General features: G+C 38.0%; 1 protein-coding gene across 2 annotated transcripts; it reads left to right on the top strand.

Annotated features, from left to right (window-relative positions):
* Nucleotides 1-8,639: 8,639 nt before the first annotated feature.
* On the top strand, nt 8,640-20,367 carry LOC127186994 (prolactin-3D4-like). 2 transcript variants are annotated; one of them, XM_051143263.1, is made up of 5 exons: nt 8,640-8,670; nt 9,835-9,989; nt 14,577-14,684; nt 18,642-18,821; nt 20,179-20,367. In XM_051143263.1, the coding sequence occupies exons 1-5, from the start codon at nt 8,640-8,642 to the stop codon at nt 20,365-20,367; spliced, it is 663 nt and encodes a 220-aa protein (XP_050999220.1). The 2 variants fall into 2 exon arrangements, with proteins under 2 accessions (XP_050999220.1, XP_050999219.1); XM_051143262.1 differs by having other exon boundaries at nt 9,832-9,989.
* Nucleotides 20,368-21,948: the final 1,581 nt, after the last annotated feature.

Raw genomic sequence — 21,948 nt, 5'->3', positions numbered from 1 at the left:
CCATGTGGCAGAATAACAAAGTTTTTGACAATCCCTAGGACATAGTCAGCATTGTGTGTTCCAGTACCACGGTGCTGTATGGTATAAGCTTCTAGATAATTAATACAAACCAGAATATTTAAAGTTGTTAAACTACAATGTGCAGCTTCTTCAGTATTTAGGCCTAACCTATCTAGCTCTAATGTGCAACCAAAACCAGTAACAGTTACTTGCATCATGTAACTTTCCATTTCCCCGAACTCACATGGAAAAAATCCACTGCTGACCATATGTTATTTATTTGCCAAGTCTATTTGTTCCATGGCACTAAAGATTAGTGAGCAATTCCTATCTCATCAACAGCCATTTCACACATAACATAAAATTGCCTACAGTCCACACTGAGATAAATGTCCCAATTACCTTATAAACATAATTTTACATTAATCATAAATTTTATTCTTACACCATGGGAGAAATCTTCAGAGTATTTTGATGCAGGTATGTCTACCCTTAGTGACTGCTTAACTTCTTTTTTAAGTGCCATATATCACCCAATGACCCCATTGTCTGCTTTACTAGTCAGATCATCAAAACATCTCCTACTGTAATTATAATCTTGTGGTTGAGTTCTGATTGGAGAAGATACATTCTGAACAGTCAGTATGTATATGTAATCTGACTAACAGACTGTCTAACTTTTATTTTCACAGTAGACTTTAGCGTTTCACAAAAAAAAATAATGAGAAACTTCTATTTTTCTAGCTACAAGAGGAAGAACTCTGTAAATCCAGGGTGTGTTCCAAGCATATCACAAGGCATCTAGAGTAGAGAGCAGGGACAGCCTGGGGCCCACAGGACCTAACTCTATGGGAAGCCTGCTGATTCTGACTCAGAGTCATCTTCAGGCATGGGTGTTAAGAAGAAAATTACCCCTTTGGCTCTCCCCTAGTCCATCAAGAAAGTGTAGAAGCACATCCGTTTTCTTTTACCATGACTTTTTTTCTTTGGTTTGTGTAAAAATTGTAGAAATTCATATTTGAAGGATCCTCCTTCCCATGTATTATTTCTTCTACATTGCTTATGAGGAAACATTCCTGGACAATTTTCTCTCTGGTCAGATACTAAGAACTCCTATATTCTGATTTCCCCTGGTGTTCTGTCACCAGGCCAAGGCTCTTATATGTATGCAAATGTCTATTTAGAAAAACAGAGGAAAATGAGCAGTGTCATTTGCATTAAACATGATTTGTGATTTGTGTGTGTATTTGTGTGTGTGTCTGTGTGTGTGTCTGTGTGTGTGTGTGTGATTTTATTCTCAGAAATATTTTAGACCTTATTTAATGTGGTCATCTTGAATTTCACCAGTTAAGGTAATCTGGCTGGCCAGTAAGCCAAAAATATCCTGAGTCTCTTTCCCCATTCTAGGATTCAAGTGTATAACACTATGCTAGAAATCTGTCCTTTAGTTCTTGGGGGCCAAACTAGAATCTTCATGCTTACAAGACAAAAAACTTTATTGGCAGAGCCTGCAGATACCATTTGCAAAGACTACTGTGATTGTTGAATCTCACAGTTTAGAGAGGTACAGTACAATCTCTTGGGCTTGACTTCGGTTTGTTTTGAGCTCCTTAGGACATTTGTAAAATATACATTTAATAATGTGTTGGGTCATCTGTTCAGTAGTTTTGTCTTGGTTTGTGTAACAGAGCAGAGGTTTGTTCGAATGCTTGTCAGCCTGTTGTGAAATTCATGTGTTTAGTTAGATTTTGGTTTAATCTTTGTCTCCCTGTTGTGGGTTACAACCATGTGGATTCACCTTAGATAAATCTTCTGAATAGAGGAATATGATGTGAAATATCTGTTGTTCGGTAGCTTCATCTATGATTAAAGCCTTCCATCTTGGAAAAAAGTTCATGATGATGAAGCATATAAAAAGGGAGGTGAAAGAACAGTTTGCTCTAAGGGAGGTAAAAAAAAATTCCATCCTTTCAGTTTATTCAACTTAAGTAGTAAATGACTGAACAGCTCCAGAAAGTTCACGATTATACACACAGAGACACACTCTTAAGAAGAAAAATTCCCTAAAAGACCATCAAACCAGATGTATTGCCTTAAGGAGGAAGAGACCTAACTGAGACAGTTGAAAAAACTCATAACCATCCTAGTGGTTGGAAAGCAGACTGTCTAAATTTTTGAGCTTCTGGTGAGTTGTACTTTGTGTTCCAGGTTTCCTGAGCCTTTACTCATGGTGAGATAACCTTTTGGTGATGCAGCTGTCATTCAGCACTTTGTCCCCTACATGTAACCCTTCACCCACATGCCTGTAAGCAGCCATGATAAAATCATTGGTTCACACTGGTGGAATTTGGATATCCTTACTTTGGTTCATCATAGTTTCCCTATTTTGTGAGTAAACATGTTTTCATTTCTCCCAAGGATTAATTGAAGGGAAATGCACACAGTCGCGGAGGGGGCCTTCAGACCCCAGGTTTGACAAAATAGGCACCCAAGCACATATTTTCACAGAGATATCCTCTATTAATCAGGGAAAAAATTAAAAGCATCTGATTTTTGACCCTTACAGAAAACAGTGGCAAATGGCCTTCCAAGTATGATTTTTTAAGGGGAAAGGAGAGAAAGGCTGTGTTTGAAGTCACTAGGATACTGTCTTAGTTAGGATTTCTATTTGCTATGAAGAGACACTACAACCACAGCAACTCTTATAGAGTATAACATTTTAATTGGGGCTGGCTTACAGTTCAGAGGTTCAGTACATTGTCATCATGTCAGGAAACATGGCGGCATGAATACAGACATGATGCTGGTGTAGTAGCTGAGAGCCCTACATCTCGATCTGAAAGCTCTAGGAAGATGGTTACACACTGGGCCTAGCTTGAGGATCTGAAACCTCAAAGCTAGCCTGCAGTTACCCTCTGCTCCAACAAAGTCACACTCACCCCAGCAAGGCCACACCTCCTAAGAGTGACATTCCCTATGAACCTGTGGTGTCATTTGCACGCAATGAAGTGGTATCCTTGATTGGGCATGTTAATTAGGTGAACCAAAGGGGTCTCTTTTTATCTTCTAATTCATTTATCATAGAGTTATGGCTAGCAATGTTCCTCACAGCCTGTTGCTTTCACTTTTGCCAAGATGACATTGAGTTTCTTGTGTAATAGCTGCAGGATACTTCAACTGGACTCAGTCCTTATATTTACCAACTTAATACTAGCACAAACCCCAAAACTACACTTACTTTTTTTCCTCCCACGTCTGAACTATTTTTTTCGGTCCTAAGCTGCCTTTCATTGCTAAATTGTATCCTATTGCCTCTACCACTTAATTGTTATTTTTTTCAAGTTGAAATTATGCATCATCTATTAAAAACCACCATCACCAGGCATTTTTCATTATCAGCCTAGATGAACGTGCATGTCATAAACTCATAGAAAATACTTAATATTAATTTAGGAGACATGCCTACTGTATATGATTGTTTAGTACTTCTTTGCCTTGCTATATATGTGAATATCTGAGAGTTTGGTTCAAAATCAGAGTCAAGTTATATCACACAATATTAAAGAACTGGTCGATGGGAAAGCATCCTATTTGTCAGTATTCCACCATGCTTTCAGTTTTCCATCTCTAATTCATTAGTATCTTGAAACTCTGCTTTTGCATTGTCATCTTTTTAAATCTTTGGAACTTTTTAAAATTTATTTTGATTTGGGGACATGATATATTACACTGATCTTAGTATTATATTCATTTTCATTTTTTTATGTAACCATCACAATTACCAGGGGAAAATATCTCATAAGAACAGATTCCTTTCTTTGCAAGTTGTACCTTTATTTTTCATGATGTGATTTGGTATTTTATGAGATCAATATTTTTCTACCATGTTCGACTGTTTTTAACATGACTACTGTTATTCTTTCTACGTCAGGACAATTCCTTCTAATTATTCCCTTAAATTGAATACCCTAGAAGCAAGAGAATACAGAGTCACTATGCTGTGAAAATAAATAACAGCTAGTTCTTTTCAAATTTCTTTTCTGTGCATCCTCCTCCCCAGAGACCCTATATATCACTTATGCTTCCTCTTAATTTTGCCCGAGAACTCAACACTTCACTTTAAATGTCACCATTGAGGCCTGTCATCATGTTCTCTGGCCTTCCATATTGTTTCTATAAACTTGGGAAAAAACTTGTCTGTTTTATGTTTTTGTTTTTTTTTTTAATGGTGACACACACCTTTATTTTTTTTAATTTTTTTATTATTTTATTCTTGTTACATCTCAATGTTTATCCCATCCCTTGTATCCTCCCATTCTCCCCCCCCCATTTTCCTATTATTCCCCTCCCCTATGACTGTTCCTGAGGGGGATTACCTCCCTCTGTATATGCTCATAGGGTATCAAGTCTCTTCTTGGCAGCCTGCTGTCCTTCCTCTGAGTGCCCCCAGGTCTCCCCCTCCAGGGGACATGGTCAAATGTGAGGCACCAGAGTATGTGAGAAAGTCATATCCCACTCTCCACTCAACTGTGGAGAATGTTCTGACCGTTGGCTAGATCTGGGTAGGGGCTTAAAGTTTACCGCCTGTACTGTCCTTGGCTGGTGCCAGACATAAAAGAAGCACATAGAGTGGAACTGTTTTATGTTTTTGTTTTTAAAGTGTTAAAAAGTATTGGATTCTGAGCTACAGAAGAGCTATAGGTAATGGTTAGATAATATTTTTTAAATTTCCATCTGAATGAAAGTTATAAGAAAGAAAAGTGCAGGAAAATATGAACATGAGAAGAATTTTGCTTAATACTCAACGATTTGGGACCTGGAGGAATCTCTTATTAAAGGTTTATTCTTTGGCTATATGTGGGTAGGGGTTCGAAGTTTACTGCACTGCACGTATTGTTCTTGGCTGGTGCCATAGTTTGAGCAATACCCCTAGACCCACATCTGCCCATCATGATGTTTTTCTTGTAGGTTTCTGGGACCCTCTGGATCCTTCTATTTCCTCCTTCTCCCATACTTCTCTCACCTAGAGGCCCAATACAATGACCTCCCCTCTTACCCACTTTCCTGGTAAGTAAAGACTTTCATGGGAAATGCCCCTTGGGTTAGTGTCCGGATATAAGTGAATATATAACATTTGACTCTTTCTGCTTCTGAATTAACTCACTCATTATGATCATTTCTAGTTCAATCCATTTGTCCACTTACAGTTGAGTAGAGAGTGGGATCCAACTTACACACAAATGCTTTTGCCCCATATTTGACCACTTCTCCTGGATGGGGAGGCCTGGTGGCACTCAGAGGAAGGATAGCAGGCTACCAAGAAGAGATTTGATATACAGGGGGAGGAGGTCCCCCTCAGTCACAGTCATAGGGGAGGGGAGTAAGGGGAAAATGAGAGGGAGGGAGGAATGGGAGGATACAAGGGATGGGATAACAATTGAGATGTAATATGAATAAATCAATAAAATATATTTAAAAAAAGAAAAAAAGGTTTATTCTTTAAGCAGAAGGATTGATATTTTGATGTTCAGACCCAAAATACATAGCTGGTACATATAGCAGTGGACTGGCAGAGAAGAGATACAAGCAAGACCTAGAAGTATACAACCAGTCTAGTCAAATCACTGAGCTCTACAGAGGTCAAAAAAAGAAAAAAGAAAAATAGAATGCGATTGAGAAAGACATCTGAAATCAAACTGTGTATCCTAATGAATATGCAGCCATGTACATGTGCACATGAATACCACCTGTACAGATGAAAACATATAAAACACACACACACGAGAAGTTCAACTCAGGAAGCAAAGTAATTATCACCTCACTATTAAAACCATGATATATCAGAAAATTTTTTACAACTGTACTTCAAGTTTCATCTCATTATAACTTTTATTGTTTTGGTATTGTATATATTAATTCATTCATCTCCTGTTATACACTAACTATAAATACCAGAAATATCTATTCAAACTTAAAAAAAAAAAAACAAAAAAGGTGGCTTGGCCATTCTTCTATCTTCTGAGAATAAAAGGAAGTAACCTTAGTTCCCTGCATACTTTTCATTTTTAAGAGACTCTACAAGATGAGCTATGTTCAGCATATAAATCTCTCTACAGGATTGATTATTTATATTATTTTAGTGCTTGGTGTTACGATACAATGTAACTATAGCGAAATTCCATCACTCCATATGTTTGCCCACAATGAAATTATTCTTGGGTTCAAAAGAAGTGACATGTGGTACATTTTCCACTGGTTAATAGTTGTAAAAGAAATTGCATTTCTGACCATTTCTGGATATAAAACAACAAATAGAAAAGAACACCAATAGACAGCCCAGATTGGTGTCCGTTTTGATGGAGCCATGTTCCTGCTTCATTTCTGGATTTGATCTTTTAAAGTGAAAATCATGCTATTTAGTGGAGGGCATTCTTTTTTTTTTTTTTTTTAATTTATTCTTGTTACATCTCAATGTTAATCCCATCCCTTGTATCCTCCCATTCCCCCCCCCCCATTTTCCCATTATTCCCCTCCCCTATGACTGTTCCTGAGGGGGATTACCTCCCCTTATATATTCTCATAGGGTATCAAGTCTCTTCTTTCTTCCTCTGCTGTCCTTCCTCTGAGTGCCACCAGGTTTCCCCCTCCAGGAGACGTGGTCAAATGTGAGGCACCATAGTACGTGAGAAAGTCATATCACACTCTCCACTCAACTGTGGAGAATATTCTGACCATTGGCTTGATCTGGGAAGGGGTTTAAAGTTTAAAGTTTAAAGTGTCCTTGGCTGGTGCCTTAGTTTGAGCGGGACCCCTGGGCCCAAATCTGCCTATCATATTGTTCTACTTGTAGATTTCTAGGACCCTCTGTATCCTTTTATTTTGCTATTCTCCCATGCGTCTCTCATTTAGAGTCCCAATAGGATGCCCTCCCCTCTGTCCCAGTTTCCTGGTAAGTGAAGGCTTTCGTGGGACATGCCCCTTGGGCTAGTATGCAGATATAAGTGAGTATATACCACTTGATTCTTTCTGCTTCTGGGTTAACTCACTCATTATGATCATTTCTAGCTCAAATCATTTATCCACAAATTTCAGGAATTCCTTGTTTTTAATAGCTGAGTAGTATTCCATAGTGTATATGTACCACAGTTTCTTTATCCACTCTTCTACTGAGGGACACTTAGGCTGTTTCCATGTTCTGGCTATTATGAATGAGGCTGCTATTAGTGGAGGGCATTCTTTGAGTGAATTTTATTTTTTAATTTTATTAATTTTTTGAGATTATAACTCAATTCTTACTGCATCCTCCCTCCCTCCCACTTTTACCTTATTCCCTTGCCCTAGGTCTATGAAAAAGGGGACCTCAAGTCTCATCTTGGCAGCCTCCTTATTCTTTCTTTGAGTGCCACCAGGCATCCCCACCAAAGGGAGCTATTACACTCCTTGGAATATACCCAGAAAATGCCACACCACACAACAAGGATATATGCTCAACCATGTTCATAGGAGGCTTATTCATAATAGCCAGAGCCTGGACACAGCCTAAATGTTCCTCAGGTGAAGAATGGATAAAGAAACTGTGGTGCATTTACACTATGGAATACTACTCAGCTATTAAAAACAAGGAATTCCCGAAATTTGTGGAAAATTGGATTGAGCTAGAAATGATCATAATGAGTGAATTAACCGAGAAGCAGAAAGAATCAAATGGTATATACTCACTTATATCTGCATACTAGCCCAAGGGGCATGTCCCACAAAAGCCTTCACTTACCAGAAAACTGGGACAGAGGGGAGGGCATCCTATTGGGACTCTAAATGAGAGACGCATGGGAGAATAGCAAAGTAGAAGGATCCAGAGGGTCCTAGAAACCTACAAGTAGAACAATATGATAGGCAGATTTGGGCCCAGGGGTCCCACTCAAACTAAGACACCAGCCAAGGACAATACAGGAGGTAAACTTTAAACCCCTTCTCAGATCTAGCCAATGGTCAGAACATTCTACAAAGTTGAGTGGAGACTGGGATATGACTTTCTCACGTTCTCAGGTCCCTCACATTTGACCATGTCACCTGGAGGGAGAGACCTGGTGGCACTCAGAGGAAGGACAGCAGGTGGCCAAGAAGAGACTTGATACCCTATGAGCATATACAGGGGGAGGTAAGCCCCCTCAGGTACAGTTATAGGGGAAGGGAATAATGGGAAAATGGGGGGAGGAGGGAGGAATGGGAGGATACAGGGGATGGGATAAACATTGATATGTAACAAGAATAAATTAATAAAAAAAAATCTTCAACTAAGGTGATGCATTGGGAGTGAGTTTTACTCATCATTGAATAATCAATGAACAGCGATGGCCTTACTGATTTGGAGAATGACCTGAACTCTAAAGATCATATGGAGCAAAAACAGTATGACACACATTGAGGCATAACTGTGGCAAGTGTAAAGAGGATGTCTGTAAATCCTGAGGGGAAAATGAGCATGATCAATAGAAATTGATTAAATCTGCCCCCGAGCTATGCTTGGTTCTGGGTTTAGTCTGGCAGCATATATAGGAGGTGGAAAGTTGAATGAAAACATCACTGAGTTGGTCACCTTTCCGGTGTTGGAGAACACACTGTTGTGGGTCTTCTCAGAGATGCATGTGTCTTTGACTCTCCCAGGCTCTGGTAAGTTGCCATTTATCCATATACTTCTAAGTAAACCTTAAGTGTGCACACATGTTAAAGATATGTTTGGAATGTATATTTCTTTGGTGTCATCTAGCTTCCATCTTTGGAGAATTGATATTGGACTGTTTTTCCTATACACAAAAAGAAACATGGAGTGGAAAGGACTTTCTATATTCTACTTGCTCAATTAATTTTGAGATCAGTGTTTTTTGAAAGGATTTCTCCATGTGTTGTAGAAACATGACACATCTCAGAGTTACTTTCATTGTCTTTATTAACAAGAGAGAAAGAGGAACAGTGTTCCTAGCATCTAAGGAACCCTAGCTGTTTGACACCTTGCAGAACAAAAAATAAAATAACTTAACAGACTCAATTTGCATTATTGAGAAACTAGGCATTAGTGAGAACACAAAACTTAAATGAATGGTTCTATTGCTTCAATCACCGAAACTACTAGTTGTAATTAACTTGTGTGTTAAGCTTGAATATATACTCACCGAAAGAAACTGAATAACCTATGAAATCCCCTAAGTCTTAAGTGTCGTTTAAGAAATATTCAAGGATAAACAGTTAGTTCCAATATTAATGTGTTTAAGACAATGAAAAAAAGCAAGGCAGGGGCAGTGGCACTTTTGTAATCCCAGCACACAGTGAGGAAGAAGCAGGGAGATCTCCATGATTTTGAGGCCACCCTGGTCTACAAAGTGAGACAAGGAAACCCAAGGCTACACTGAAAAAAACCTGTCTCAAAAAAAAAAAGAAAGAAAGAAAGTAAAGAAGTTAGGAAAGAATGAAGGGAGGAAAAATGTAAATGAAAAGAAAATAAAAGGCAATCATAAATTCCTGATGACTTCAAATATGTGCAGATAATGACTTGAAGTCTCTGGCTCATGGTTAGTCAAAGATCCATGTGTTGGTACACTTGAGAAGCTCATTTGGAGCAAATGCAAACAGTGACATGCCTCTGACATGAAAAACTCTGTGCTGGAGAAATTTAACTATTTCTCTGTACTTTCCCAGCTGCAAAAATGAATACTGTATTATGTGATAGCAAACCAAATCACATGGTGGAGGGCCCTAAGTACAGACAACATTCTAACATAATCTGATTGTTGCAACAGCATATGAATAGATCATCTCAGTTTCTCTCTTTGACAGCAGGAATGTACCTGTTGCTGCTCGTGTCAAATCTGCTCCTTTGGGAGCATGTGGCCTCCAGACCAAGTACCACTGTTTCCACTGAAGACCTGTATCATCGTGTGGTTGAACAGTCTCATAACACATATATCATGGCTGCAGATATATACAGTGAATTTGTAAGTAATGTCCTCACTTCTGGGTTCTTTTCTACAAGGGCTTTCAAATCTCTAAACAGTAACTAAAAAGGAATACATCATGTATCCGTGTCCAAATACCTCACTTTTAAATGTAATAGAAAAAAATCAAATAGTGAAATGTGGGATGGGCAGAATGTGAAGGTCTGTAAAATCTCACAAAGTTGAAAATAATTATATAATATTTGAAGCTTTTCCATGAATAACAGATCCTCTTGTACTGAACTTCTTCACTGGAATGTTGCTCTTCACTGGACTGCTAGGCATGGGTTCTGTCTTCATGGGCAAAACAAAATATGTTCTATCCTCCTCAGGGATGCAAATAATCTGTTAAGGATCTGAAAGTGAGGAAACAACAAGGCTATTTTCCATTGAAATTTGTGTATATGGATTATATATCCCTGCATTTAGAAGGAATATATATCCTTGTCGTTATTTGCCCTCGCTAATTTTTCTTATATTCCTTATTCTTCTAATATTTCAGGAGTATAACGTTTCTAAGAATTCTTTATCTTTTGTAAATTCTTTGATACTTAGAATTAGGCCATTTGTATTTTCTTAATAAATATCTTACGCACATACATTCCTCATGCCATTCATATGGAAACATTAAACATTCTGTGAATTCTTATTCACTCATTGCTGACTATTTCCCTAAAATATGCCTGGAGTTAAATGATTAATTGTTCACTGTATCAACAGTAAAGAGTCCTACATTTATCATAAACTCTTTGGTACAGACACAGTGATATTTGAGAGCAAATTTCTAAAGGAACAATTTCTTCTTTAAAATAAAACACATCACTTTGTACCAATGAAAAATAAGATATTTATATAATTGGATAGATAACAATATTTCTATTACACTCACGCAAGAATCCTAGATACTTATGGACATAGTAATTAGGAATTTGGAGGCATTTTATTAATTTTATTGTTTTCTTTCCGAACAATAACACTACCAAAGACAATAAGAAGGAATATTAAGGAGAGGCAAATATTGGGGGCAATAGACTGGATTGTATATGTAAATGAAGGAAAAAGGTAGGCAGCTTATGTGTCTGTCATTTATTGTTAGAATTTTTGTGTAGTTCTTTTTTTTATGTTTTTTAACAAATTTTTATTGAAAGATAAAATAATTCATATTACATCTCATTTTCTATCCCATCCCATACATCCTCCCATTCCTCCCTCCCTCCCACTTTCACCCCAATCTCCCTTCCCTATGACTGTGACCAAGGGGGACCTCCTCCCCCTGAATATGGTGCTAGGGTATCAAGTCTCTTCTTGGTAATCTGCTATCCTTCCTCCGAGTGCCATTGGGCCTCCCGAAGAAAGGGACATGGCCAAATATGGGGCACCAGAGATCCTGTGAAAGTCAGTCCCCAGTCTCCACTTAACTGTGGAAAATGTTCCTTCCTTTGGTTAGATCTGGGTAGGGGTTTGATGATGGTTGCATGTTTTGTCCTTGGTTGGTGCCTTTGATCAAGCAGAACCCCTGGGCTCAGATCCACCCATCATACTGTTCCTCTTGTAGGTTTCTAGGACTCTCTGGATCCACTTACTTCCCTATCCCCTATATTTTTCTCACCTAGAGTCTCAATAGGATGTTCTCACCTCTATCCCACTTTCCTGGTAGGTGCAGATTTTGATGGGACCTGCCCCTTGGGCTAGTGTTCAGTTATAAGTGAGTATATACCATTTGAGTCTTTCTGCTTCTCGGTTAGCTCACTCATTATGATCATTTCTAGTTCAATCCATTTGTCCACAAATTTTGGGAATTCCTTATTTTTAATAGCTGAGTAGTATTCCATAGTGTATATGTACCACAGTTTCTTTATCCATTCTTCTACTGATGGACACTTAGGCTGTTTCCATGTTCTGGCTATTATGAATAAGGCTGCTATGAACATGGTTGAACAAATTTTCTTGTTGTGTGCTGGAGCATTTTCTGGGTATATTCCAAGGAGTGGAATAGCTGGGTCTTGAGGAAGCCCTATTCCCAGTTTTCTGAGATAGCACCAGATAGATTTCCAAAGTGGCTGGACTAGTTTGCATTCCCACCAGCAATGAAGGAGTGTTCCTCTCTCCCCACATCCTCGCCAGCATGTGGTGTCACGTGAATGTTTGATCTTAGCCATTCTGATGGGTGTAAGATGGAATCTCAGAGTTGTTTTGATTTGCATTTCCCTGATGACTAAGGAGGTTGAGCATTTCTTTAAGTGTTTCTCAGCCATTTGATATTCCTCTGTTGAGAATTCTCTGTTTAATTCTGTGTCCCATTTCTCAATTGGGTTATTTGGTTTGGTGGCGTTTAATTTCTTGAGTTCTTTATAAAGTTTGGATATTAGACCTTTGTCAGATGCAGGGTTGGTGAAGATTATTTCCCAGTCTGTAGGCGGTCGCTTTGTTCTTTTGACAGTGTCTCCTGCCTTACAGAAGCTTCTCAGCCTCATGAGGTCCCATTTATTAATTGTTGACATTAAGGCCTGGGCTGTTGGTGTTCTGTTCAGGAAGTTGTCTCCGGTGCCAATGTGTTCCAGGCTCTTCCCCACTTTTTCTTCTAACTGACTTAGTGTCTCTGGTTTTATATTGAGGTCTTTAATCCATTTGGACTTGAGCTTCGTGCATGGTGACAAGTATGGGTCCAATTGCATTTTTCTACATGTGGAAATCCAGTTAGACCAGCACCATTTGTTGAAGATGCTATCCTTTTTCCATTGAATAGATTTGGCTTCTTTGTCAAAAATCAGGTGACTATATGTGTGTGGATTCATATCTGGGTCTTCGATTCGATTCCACTGATCAACCAGCCTATTGCTGTGCCAGTACCATGCTGTTTTAATTACTATTGCTCTATAGTACAGCTTGAGATCAGGTATGGAGATTCCTCCTGAGGATCTTTTATTGTATAATATTGTTTTATCTAGTCTGGGTTTTTTGCTTTTCCATATAAAGTTGAGAATTGACCTTTCCATGTCTTTAAAAAATTGTGTAGGTATTTTGATAGGGATTGCATTGAATCTGTAAATTGCTTTTGGTAAAATGGCCATTTTTACTATGTTGATTCTCCCAATCCACGAACAAGGGAGATCCCTCCATCTTCTCAAGTCACCTTCAATCTCTTTCTTTAGGGACTTAAGGTTTTTTTCAAACAAGTCTTTCACTTGCTTGGTTAGCATTACTCCTAGGTATTTTAAATTGCTTGTGGCTAACATGAAGGGTATAGATTTCCTAATTTCTTCCTCTGTATGATTGTCATTTGTATATAGGAAGGCTACTGATTTTTTTGAGTTAATTTGGTAACCAGCCAGTTTGCTGAATGTGCTTATCAACTGAAGGAGTTCTCTGGTGGAATTTTGGGGGTCACTTATGTACACTATCATATCATCTGCAAATAGGGATAGCTTGACTTCTTCCTTTCCCATTTGGATCCCCTTGATCTCCTTGTGTTGTCTTATTGCTCTGGCTAGGACTTCAAGAACTATATTGAAGAGATATGGAGAAAGTGGGCAGCCTTGTCTGGTCCCTGATTTTAGAGGAATTTTCTTGAGTATCTCTCCATTTAATTTGATGTTGGCTATTGGCTTGCTGTATATAGCCTTTATTATGTTTAGATAAGTGCCTTGTATCCCCGATCTCTCCAACACTTTAAACATGAATGGGTGTTGGATTTTGTCAAACGCTTTTTCTGCATCTAAGGAGATGATCATGTGGTTTTTTTTTCTTTAGTTTGTTTATATGGTGGATTACATAGATGGATTTCTGTATATTAAACCATCCCTGCATGCCTGGAATGAAGCCTACCTGGTCATGATGAATGATATCTTTGATATGTTCTTGTATTCGTTTTGCCAGTATTTTATTGAGTATCTTTGCGTCTATGTTCATAAGAGAAATCGGTCTGAAGTTCTCTTTTTTTGTTGGGTCTTTGTGAGGTTTAGGTATCAACGTGACTGTGGCCTCATAGAAAGAATTTGGTAATGTTCCATCCAATTCTATCTTTTGGAGTAGCTTGAAGACTATTGGTATTAGCTCCACTTTGAAGGTCTGATAGAATTCTGCACTGAAACCATCTGGCCCTGAGCTTTTTTTGGTTGGGAGACTATCAATGATTGCTTCTACTTCTGTAGGAGAAATAGGCCTATTTAATTTGTTTATCTAATCTTGATTCAATTTTGGCAAGTGGAATCGATCAAGAAAAATGTCCATTTCTCTTAGATTTTCAAATTTTGTGGCATATATGCCTTTAAAGTAGAATCTTATGATTCTTTGTATTTCTTCGGTGTCTGTTGTTATGACTCCCTTTTCATTTTTGATTTTGTTGATTTGGATACTGTCCCTCTGCCTTTTAGTTAGTTTGGCTAACGGTTTGTCTATTTTGTTGATTTTCTCAAAGAACCAGCTCCTGGTTTTGTTGATTCTTTGAATTGTTCTTTTTGTTTCTAATTTATTGATTTCTGTAGTTCTTAACCTTTAGGCTTTATCCACTGCAATGGTCTTATAGTTGTGTCTTTTTCTATTCAATTCTGAAACCCCCATTGAATTACAACTATTGTTTTCTTCCAGGATTTGAATTTTGCCAAGAGGAGTTGGTTAACAGACCGGATGCCTACTGTGTGCCACACTGCCTCCATCCATACACCAGAGAATCGTGAGGAAGTCCATGAAACAAAAGTAGGTCTCCCACTGGTTTTATCCAAAATGTAATGCTATCCATGTTCTAGCTGTGCTGTATATAATTACTAAGACCAAAAGAGGTGAGATAATTTCAGACCCAACAGCTAAAGGAACATGCAACTGTCAGAGAAGAACCACATCACACAAGCGCTAACTTTGGCACTATGTCAAATGCCCGCCAATGCACACTTTCCCTGAGTTGTGGTTGTCCACATAGAAGACTATTTTCAGTAACGCCTTCTGCTTGTCCCTGGGAAGTTTTAATCTCAACGGGATACTTATTGTTGAATATATTCACAGGCATATAAAGTAAAAACAAACCAGTTGTTTTTATGGAGTGACACTGGATGGTCTTCCTGTGACAGTCTTTTACTAAACTGAGCAGGGTATCATTTCTTCCTATGTTTCTCAACTCTGTGGGACCTTCTCCTGTTCCCTCATTATTAGTTCAGTTCCCCCTGACTGGTCTTCCTTCCCCCTACATCTTAACTGAAACTCAGCATAACAAGTGGCTCCTCTATAGACTATATCAAGTTAATCAGCATGACTTCCATTTTGATGAGAACTTCATAACTCTGAAAAAGATTAATGTATATCTAATATTATGATCTCTTCCCTCTGATACCTGTCATAAGCAACAGAATTTGAGATATATATAATCAAAATGTACATCCATCTCACACACATAATCTCTTCTCTAGTCATGCTTGTATTATTAAGATGAGTAACTTAAATACAGATAGTCACATAAATAAAGTATGACTATAATCAAGAAATATGGAAGAAACATTTGTATATATTTTCTTTTCTAGACAATACAAATAGCACATTGTTGGCATTGAAACATTAAATGATGACAAACAATCTCTGATATCACTTTTGAGAAGACAATAAAGTGAGACGGCAAACTGTATGCAGACACTGTCCCTTGCATGCTACCTAAGAATTCACCGTAAATTCCATGCATGTCATGCAATTAGTCTTAATTATTATTGTACAGTTCTCCTAGCACCATGTTAGCTATCAGAACTGGGTTGTCCATTCCATTCATTAATGTAAGCATTTTTTGAAATTCTGATTGAAGTTCTGTCTTTTTAAATTTTTATATTTTCGTTTTTTTATTTATCTCTTTATTGACTTTACATCCTGGTCTTAGACCCATCCCTCCATTGTTCCCATCCTGATCCTCCCTCCATGTCTCCCATCACCCCTCCCCATTCCTCAGAAAAAGGGAGCCCCCACCTTCCTACGTACCCCAGCTCATCAAGATGAATCAGGACTGAACATGTTTTCTTCCCCTATCGCCTGGCAAGCCAGAACTAACAGTGGGGAGTAATTAAAAAGCAAGCAAGAGAGTCCCTGCCAGAGAGAGCTACCGCCTTCCTTACTAATTAACCTATATGAAGCCTGCACTAGCCATCAGCTGCATCTGTAGAAGGCCTAGGTCCAGTCCTTGCAAGGCCTTGGCTGGTGATTCAGTCTAAACAGGACACTCTGGGCACTGGCTAGATGGCTCTATTGGACTTCATGTGAAGCTCCCCTCAGATCCAATTTTTTTTCTTCATTCACCCCATTATTCTATAAGGCTCCCTACACATTGCCCAATGTTTGGCTAGGAGTCTCAACATCTCTTTCGAGGCATGCTGGGTAGAGCCGCTCAGAGGAAAACTATGCTTGACTTGCGTCTGAAATCATAGCAGAGTATTGTTCATAATGTCAGAGGTTGGCTCTCTCCCATGTGGTGGGTATTGGGCTAGGCCAGGCATTTGTTAGACCTTTCCCCAGTCTCTGCTATATCCTCTTTATCTTTATCCCTACACACCTTACAGTCAGCGAGAATTATGAGTAAAAGCTTTTGTGTGTGGGTTGGTGTTCGCTTCCCTACACTAGGAGATTTGTCTAGTTAGAGGGTGTTCTTTTTAGTCTCTTTAGTCCCTGCTACTAGAAGTCTCTGCTAGGGTCCCTCTTAGATCCCCCAGGGAGCCTACCTTAACTTCGTTGTCCAGCTTGTCACACACATGCCCTGGCCCACAGTCTGTCTTTTCTCTACAGGCCTTCTGTACTCCCACCCCCATTCTCCCCAGGTCTGGTCTCCACCCTCACATCTCTTTGTTTTTCCTTTCCTACTCTGTTCCCTTTATTCAACCATTACTTCTGTCAATTCTACTTCCACTTCTTGAGTGAGATTTACGCATCCTCCCTTGGTTCCTTCTTGCTACTTATCTTCCTTGTGTCTGTACTTTGAAGTATATTTTTCCTGTACTATATGGTTAAAAGCTGCTTATAAGTGAGAATATACCATGTGTGTCTTTTTTTTTTTTTTTTTTAGTGGTATATATGATGTGTTCTCCAAAATAAATTCATTCATGTAGTTCTTGTTCACATCTTTTCCTGAAATCTTGAAAATGCATATAGGCTTTTATTGCCCTCTGCTTGTAAAGTAAAAGCCTCATGTGTGTCTTTATGCATCTAGATTACCTCATTCAGGATGATCTTTTCTAGTACCATCCATTTGCCTAAAATGTTCATGATTCCTTTGTTTTTAATAGCTGAGTAGTTTTCCATTTTGTAAATGCACCATAATTTCTTTATTTATTTTTTGGATGAGGGAAATCTAAGTTCTTTTCAGTCTCAGGCTAGTATGAATAAAGCTGCTATAAATATAGTTGAACAATGGAGTTGTGGTAAGACAGTCTTTTGTATATGTGCCCAGGAGTAGTATGGCTGGGTTGTGAGGTGAGGTAGAGCTAGTCCCAATTTTCTGAGAAAGTGTCAGATTGATTTCCAAAGTGGATGTACATGATTGCACTCCCACACACAGTGGAGGTGCATTCCCCTTTTCTGACATCTTCACCAGCAAATGATGTCACTTAAGTGTTTGAACTTATCCATTCTGACAGATGTAAGATGGAACTTCAGAGTCATTTTGACTTTCATTTCCCTGATAAGTAAGGACATTGAGCATTCCTTTAAGTGCTTCTTGGTAATTTGAACTTCCTCTGTTCAGAATTCTCTATTTAGTTCTCTGCCCCATTTTTGATTGTGTAAATTTATTTGTTGGTGTTTAATATTTTGAATTCTTTATATACTTGGATCATAGCTTTTGTTAGATGTAGGATTGGTGAAGATCCTTTCCCAATCTGTAGACTCTCATTTCATTCAATTGACAGTGTCCTTGGCTTTACAGAAGTTTTTCTGTTTCAAGAAGTCCTATTCGGATTTTGTCTTATTCTTTATTTTCATAGCCTATAAGATTTCTCACAGACTTCATAGTAAAAATCTAGTAAAAATTTAATTTGCATGAATATGTTTTTATGCTAACACTTAATAGCTCAAATTTCATTATTATTTCTACTGATACCTGGAATTACAGTTATGCTCTTACTGATTTTTTTCCTGCAAGTCAACAGATAAACACCACCTATAGAGCCAAAGGATGTGAATCATGCAGATGCAGGAAAAGTATAATTTTGACAACCATGTTTTCTGAAGTTCACCTGTTTTAGTATTCTACTGTAATCAGAAATTCACAAGTAAAAATATGAGAAACAAATTTGACTTGCTACTGTAGTAATTATTTGAACTATTCTCTCCTGACAGTGTTGGCACCTATGTTATGAGAGTCCTGTGTTTGTACACCTACTGAGCCCTATACAACTTGTTTTCTCATAGACAGGGCATGCAATCAAACACATTAGGTTTAACAAAGACAAATGTTAGTAGAAAAATACAAAAGATCGTCATTCAGACCTAATTAGTTTTATTTAGCAAAGTGAAATTAAAAAGGGAAAAATTTATATGTATGTAATATTTATATAGCATGAACTTATTAACATATATTATTAATAAGAAAACTATACGGCAGTTTGCGTCCTTTCTGAGAAGTCCCCAGGTGTCTAAGTGCACAGCTCTACGTCATGAAGTTTAAGGCAATGTCCAATCATATTTTCTTAGACTGAAGACCTTCTGGTATCAATTGCCAATATTACACGTGCCTGGATAAGACCACTGAAATACCTGGCGTCTGAAGTGGCTGCTCTTCCTGGAGCTTCTGCAGCTATGCTGAAAACAGCCAATGATTTGAAGGAAAGAAATACTGACCTTCTGACGGGACTAAAGACCATACTCAGCAGGGTGAGCTGTTTCTACACATGTCTTTGTTGATCCTATGCACGCAATGGGTGAATTGTGTGATACATAAAGAATTTTGAGATACCCAAACCCAAGACTACTTAATGAGAAATCCACAGAACAGTGATCTCCACAGGAAATAGCCATGCCTCATAGAAATATGGACTGGAGCTTTCCTGCATGGAGTAAACACGCTTACCTAATTATGAATATTTTATGGCATTCATTGTCTGTACCTTAATAGAGCAAGTGAAATGTGCTTCTCGTGTAGAAGGATTAAATGAAGTACATAAGATAGGAGAATATAATTATTGAAAAGTAGAAAAGGATCAGGGTGCTCTACCAGACCTAATGTGGCACGAAGGACACCTCAGGGGAAGGACTGAGAGCATGTGAGATCAGTGGCATATCAGAAAATATTTATGCCACTTTCCAAGTTATTTTTCCGTGCCTAAGGCCTTTAGAGTAAACATAAGAGTTTCTCACTAAAAAAATTATATTACTCTATTTTTTTTCAAAGTTAGTTAAAAATTTACAAAGAGATGTCTCATGTGTGTAACTGCCTTTTGGACAGTTGTGAGGAGCTGAAACCATTCCAGAATTTCTGTCAAAAGAATGGGTGTGGTAATTTCTCTTTGAAATGCACAGATTAAGGAGTCAGCTTACGGGGATTTGTGGTTAGTTCCAGGTAAAAAATGAGAGCAATTGCCTCCGAAAATTACAATAGAAGTCACTTGTGGAAATATATATCAAATTACTATTGACATCCAAATCGTGCCCATTGAAAAGTATATACAAATACAATTATGTGTACACACACACACACACACACACACACACACACACACACACACACCAGCATCTACTACCCACCACCACTGCAACTACCACCCACACATACATTTTCAGAAAAGAGAAGCAATTTGCACTGGACCAGGGGGGATGACATATATATATATATATATATATATATATATATATATATATATATATATATATATATATATATATATATATATATATCCCTTTCTTGTGTGAATAACTAAACACTAGTTTCAGAATTTGTGTCCAAAAAAGAAAAATGATGCAGTGACATCTCTTTGTAACCTTAGCAGAGAGCAGGCAGACAAGAGAACTGCCATGAGTTCCATGTAGAAGTAAATGCAGCCTTTTCAAAATCAAGGGAGAAGTCACTGGAACTAACACTATCTAACGTTGTCCTCTGATATCCAACATCATGTCCATATAAGTACATATACATATAATCCATGTGCAAATACAAACTTACATACTTGCATTGATAAAAAAAAAAAGTGTTAATGAAATCAGTGATAGCTGTCTGTTTGATGTTTAGATGAAGATTAAGCCTGGATTTGCTGTAAATGGCTCCCCTACCTGGCCTGGACTGAAAGACTTGAAGTCATCTGATGAAGACACTCGCCTTTTTGCCTTTTATAACATTTGCCGCTGCCTGAAAAGGGATATGAATAAGGTTGACAATTTTCTCAAGGTCTTGAGGTGCCGAGTCGTCTTTAATAATGAATGCTGAGTGCACATCCCTGCGATGTCCTGCTGATATGGTCTTTGTCGGACTAGAGTTTCCATGCTTTTTTAATTTCTTTTGTATGTGTTGTAACCATTGCATGCCTAGCAACAATGGGATTTTTCTTATAAAATAAAAGATTTTTTAAACCAGATTCGATGTGAAATGTATGAAAGTCTCTTGTTTGCATTTAATATAATATTGACCCTGGCTATTGTTATGAGCATGTAAAGTTTTGAAATTTGACATGAACAGAAGACAGCATACAGCTTATTTTAGATCACAGTCTATGAAGGTAGAAAACTCACATTAGATCCATTGTATCAAAAAGAAAAATATTTGAGGTAGTTTATAAAAGATAACTTCGATGTGAGCAAATTTTAATGTAATAACAAACAAGTTAAATACTATTGAACTACCCCTAAGTACCACTAATTTAACATTCCAAACTCTAGTCATCCTTAGGGTCACCTTAGGAAGAGTCCACATGTTAAAATGTCTGTGGTTCTGTCATAATTTCATCTCACTTGAAGGGTATGTGACACTCTTCTTTCATCCTGCAGTTTGAAGGTTACATAGCAATTAGGCTGAATTTATATATTGTTGATGTTTCAGTCAATTCTGCATATCAATTTTACTTTCTCCAAATTAAGAAGTATAAGTGAAAAATTGTGATATATTAAATTTGATAACAAAAGAGTTTTACTGACTAAGTTGCTTTGAGAATAAGAGGGTTCTATTTTGGGCACACTGGTGTCCTTAACTTGGGAACAGATCAATGCTTAGAATCTTTAGTAGAGCAGGCACCATATATAGATTCTGTTCTCCCTAACAGAGCTCTGCCGCCTGTGACATACGTTATAGTTTGTGCATATACTCTTCTCCCCCTGAGTGCTTATTACAACAAAAGGGCAGCTCAAAGGACACAGAGATAACATACTTTTCACATCCAACAGTCCAACCCCAGCAGTGAAGCATGAACATGATTTCACCAGTACGGACATCAATATGTAGTGTCTCCAGATCTTCTCTATGACCTGTATTTACACATCCAGAACCGATCAGAAATGTAATTCTATTCACAGACATTAACCAGTGGAATGTGTGCCATGTGTCCCTTCTCTTGAACCCAAGAGTAGTTTCTCTTTTGACAACCATCTGAGAGTGATAGACATTTTCTACCATTACATTGCATGGTAGTAGCAAGCACTAAAATGATATGATAATCTACTGATTATGCCTAAAGAGGATGATTTACTAAGGATAGCTCAGCTTGTGGAGTCTCTCCAAATATATGTATGTTGGGGACTAAAGTTACTGCTTTTTATTCTCAGATGACAGAGGACTTGCCAGGCCACCCTTTTCTACATTTGAGTGGATAATTCAGGTACTTATAGACAATATATAATAAGAGATGAGTAAGTAAGATGGTCAGTACTCAAAACAAAATGTGAATGTGCAATGAAAATTAAAATGAGGTGGAATTGAAAATATAGGGAAAACTGTTTAAAGTTTATTGCCTGTGTTGTCCTTGCCTGGTGCCTCAGTGAGTGGGACCCCTGGCCCCAAATCTGCCTATCATAATGT

The sequence above is a fragment of the Acomys russatus genome, chromosome 3 (genome assembly GCF_903995435.1).
Source record: "Acomys russatus chromosome 3, mAcoRus1.1, whole genome shotgun sequence".
Lineage (NCBI taxonomy): Eukaryota > Metazoa > Chordata > Mammalia > Rodentia > Muridae > Acomys > Acomys russatus.
This window is presented reverse-complemented; position numbering and strand designations above follow the sequence as displayed.

Excerpts from the sequence above, each read along its gene's own strand:
- LOC127186994 (XM_051143262.1), top strand. The coding sequence starts at position 8,640 with ATGCATGTGTCTTTGACTCTCCCAGGCTCTG. Across the intron at positions 8,671-9,831 it reads TTTGACTCTCCCAGGCTCTG|CAGGAATGTACCTGTTGCTG; the intron begins GTAAGTTGCCAT and ends TCTCTTTGACAG. Across the intron at positions 18,822-20,178 it reads TAAAGACCATACTCAGCAGG|ATTAAGCCTGGATTTGCTGT; the intron begins GTGAGCTGTTTC and ends GTTTAGATGAAG.